This window comes from Pteropus alecto, unplaced genomic scaffold (genome assembly GCF_000325575.1).
Source record: "Pteropus alecto unplaced genomic scaffold, ASM32557v1 scaffold110, whole genome shotgun sequence".
Taxonomy (NCBI): domain Eukaryota; kingdom Metazoa; phylum Chordata; class Mammalia; order Chiroptera; family Pteropodidae; genus Pteropus; species Pteropus alecto.
This window is the reverse complement of record NW_006431920.1, coordinates 10,268,207-10,271,600: the sequence shown is the minus strand read 5'-3', so window position 1 is coordinate 10,271,600 and position 3,394 is coordinate 10,268,207. Positions and strand designations below refer to the sequence as shown.

The 3,394-nt window shown below is 61.2% G+C and overlaps 1 protein-coding gene across 1 annotated transcript in view; it reads right to left on the bottom strand.

Annotated features, from left to right (window-relative positions):
- The window catches only part of FEV (FEV, ETS transcription factor), a 3,476-nt gene extending 312 nt beyond the window's left edge, over positions 1-3,164 (bottom strand). The window contains exons 1-3 of the mRNA XM_006906795.1: positions 3,113-3,164; positions 2,304-2,378; positions 4-293 (exon numbers count right to left, since the gene is read on the bottom strand). Of these exons, the coding sequence (XP_006906857.1) occupies positions 4-293; positions 2,304-2,378; positions 3,113-3,164 (417 nt within the window). The remainder of the gene's footprint in view (positions 1-3; positions 294-2,303; positions 2,379-3,112) is intronic.
- Between the last annotated feature and the right edge of the window lie 230 nt (positions 3,165-3,394).

The following is a 3,394-nucleotide window of genomic DNA, read 5'->3' as shown; positions in this document are numbered from 1 at the left end:
CGCGGGGGGCGGCTGGCAGGCCTGCGCTAGGCCCTGGAAGTCGAAGCGGTAGGCGTAGCGCTTGCCGTGCACCTTGCTCATGATGTTCTTGTCGTAGTAGTAGCGCAGTGCCCGGCTCAGCTTGTCGTAGTTCATGTTGGGCTTGCTCTTGCGCTCTCCCCAGCGCCGCGCCACTTCGTCTGGGTCCGTGAGCTTGAACTCGCCGTGGCCCCCCTCCCACGCGATGCAGCCGACGTTGGCCCGGTCCGCCAGCAGCTCCAGCAGAAACTGCCACAGCTGGATCTGCCCACTGCCTGTGGGGAGGGGGGCAGTCAGCCACAGGCTCCATGGGGGAGGCTGAAGGTGGGGGAAGAGGTGAGGCGGGAGACAGATCCAGCCCGCGGAAAACGGTGTTCGGGAGGGAAAGGATAAGTCCAGCTGTGTAGCTGGGCGCAGCTGGAGCGTCTGGCCAGAGAGGGGCTGATCAGCAAAGCTGTCCTAGCCATTACCTCGCTTTTCCACAATGAAAATACGGCTCACACTTAGGAGGACGCAGCCCCGCGGGCGCGTGGCTTTGTGAGAACTGGGGGCATAGAGCGGAGCATCGCCTCCTCTGCATGGAGGCAGTAGCGCGGCGAGACACATTGGCTCTCGGAGGTGAGCAAGGACCCGATATCAGCCCCTACTGTTACCTCCGCCAGGAGTCCTAATTCAGGGCAGAGCCTGCACAACCGCAGGAGGGGTGCACCGCCCAGGTGCTGGGACTGCCACATCCCAGCTGGATCACATCCAGAGATCCAGAGAGAAGCGCAGGCTTGCAGCAGGACCGCCCCCACCACTGCAAGGCCCAGCCCCCAAAGGCATACAGTTGTACCGCAGCTTGAGGTGGGAAAGAGGTGATGGCCGGCATCCTTGTGGTACCACATCGACAGGAATGAGGACAGTGGCCCCCTAGGCGTGAGAGGAGGGGCAGCCTCTGAAAGCTCCCCACCTCCGCCATGGGCTGGTGCTCAGAGCGCTGTGCTGGCACTAAATGCGTTCGGCCTCTTTTTCGGAACAGGCGGGATTCCCGGCATGCGAAGATGTCATACTTCCCCAGGGGGAGATGCACAGCTCTGAGGAGAGGGTCTGAGGCCGGGAAGCTGCTGTGCTTGGCTCCCTGCCTTCTCCCATCTTTGGTCCATCTCCAGGCTCTTCTGCCCTCTCCAGATTCTGGAGTTGTTGGAAGCGGCAAGGAGGTTTTCCCCAAATATGCGTGATGAGAGAGTAAGACGCCCCAGAACTCCTGCTCCCCTGTCTTGGAGCCTCAATCAGACACATGGAAAAACATTTTTGGATACAATCCACCCCCCTCTTTTAGAATAAAATGGATTTTCCTAGAAGTTGTCTGATTATTACTTCAAATCGAGTCTGGTGAACCTCTCTTGCTTTTTCAATGACTTGCTCAGAACCCAGATGCTGCCCTTCACAATTTCAACCCCCACCCCTCCGTACAAGCCCGGCAAGGAGATACCTGGCTCCAGGTCGGGAGAGTTGAGGTTTAGGGTCAGAAACAAGGGACGGTTTGGGTGAAAATGTGTAAGTGGCATTGATGCATGACATCAGAGGCTTGGAAACGAATTCCTATTGGGAGCCGTATTCCCTTTTGAATAAAGCAGTTGCCAATTTTGTTTTTACAGTTACTATAACTCGGCGAGATATAGGGTATTTTGTGTGTGTCGGGGGATGGACTGTGGGGAGGCTTTGCTTGGAAGGCTAGCCAGGCTACCTTCCTACCAACAAGCCAAAGCCAAATCTAGCCACCAGCAGAGAGCTGGCTGTGAACCTGGGAATCAACTGCAATGACCCTGTGGACTTGGCCCGCAGAGCCTGGCTACTGTGGGTCAGTGAGGCAGGTAGGCGCTGCCCCGAGTCCTAGCGGTGACACGGCCTGGAGTGGCCAGGGAGCAAATCTCTGGGTCCCCTTGCCCAGTGGTGCCAGGGCCTTTCGCTCCTGCTCCCGGAAGGGAAAGGATGCCAAGCGCCTCAGTTCTGTCCCCACGGTGAGAGAAGAGTGAGTGGGGGCGGGGATCCTCTCCCTCTGCCCTGGTCTACAAGGTCAGAGCTGGGACTCCAAAGATTCAGGAGCCCAAGGCCATTGAATGCCCCCCCCCCTCCGCCCAACCTCCCCACAATCATGTCGGGATCCTCTGCTTCCTAGAGCCTGGTAGTGCACAACGCACCCTCTGTTCTGGAAGCGGTGGCGCCCATCCTTCTTGGGTGGGTGCCCTGGCTCCCGCCCACTGTCCTCGCCCCTGCCCACCCAGTCCGGCCAGCCAGCTCACCTTTTTGTACCGCAGGGCTCAACGGCCCCCACCCTGGGCTCTTCCCTTCCTTGAAGAGACCGTCTCCGACGGGATCTGTGGAAGCAGAAGAAAACAGGCGGTCTCAGGCGGGGTTGTAGGATTGACCCAAAGGGCTCCGGGTCAAGGCTTGAGAAAGGGTGCCTTGGCTCCTGGTGTTAGGCTGGGGGCCCGAGCTGCCCGGCTCCTCCTCCCGGAGCCTGGCCCCGGCGTGCGCCGCGTGGAGCCCCTCCATAACGCCCAAGTCAGGAAACGCGTCCAGGAAAAAGGAAATCCGCTTTCCGAACGGGCCGGCGGGAGCCTTATAAAGCCGAGCCGGGACTGCGTCAGCCGAGCCGGAGCGCACGGAGCCCAACCGAGAAGAGAAGAGAAGAGGGCGCCTGGAAGGCTGGGCCGGTGGGAACGATCGAAGCATGGAGGTGAGGAGCCACGAGGGCGCAGGGGCGACGCCCGGCGGACCGCAACCTCCCGACACTGCACGCGTACTGAGTCCCCCACTACACCGAAGACCCCTGCTCCCCCTCCGGGCTCTTTCAGCCCCTGAGCGGGCGCCCTCTGCCTCCCAGGCTCCTGCTCTGCTCACTTCGAGTCCTCTAGACCTCACACTAAAGCCCCAAAGCTCTCCATCTGCCTTTCACGTCCTCCAATGCCCTAGATTGCTCAGTCCTTCCAGGAATCCGAGTCTCTGGACCGCGCCCCTTCCCTTGGACCCCAGTGTCCGTTTCCCATGCCCCAGCCCAGACTTCCCGCCCTGGTCCTGGTGCCTCCAGCCCCCAGCTGGTCCCTGGTACCTGGCAGGTACATGTTGATCAGCAGGGGCTGGGAGGCTCCGCTCTGTCTCATCGCCGCCAAGAGGCTGGGAGGTGGGAGGTGGGGGGGTACGAGAGGGGGGACGCGTCAGGCTTTGCGCTCCAGGGCACCCGATCCCCGCCCGAGGCGACCGCGGGTGACAGGGAGAAGAAGAGGCGCGAGGTCCAGCAGGGCCTGGCGGGAGGGGGCTGCCCGGGTATGGCGGGGGATGGAGGGGGTCCTGGAGCAAAGCTCCCAGTTACCAGGCTGCTTGGAACCCTCCG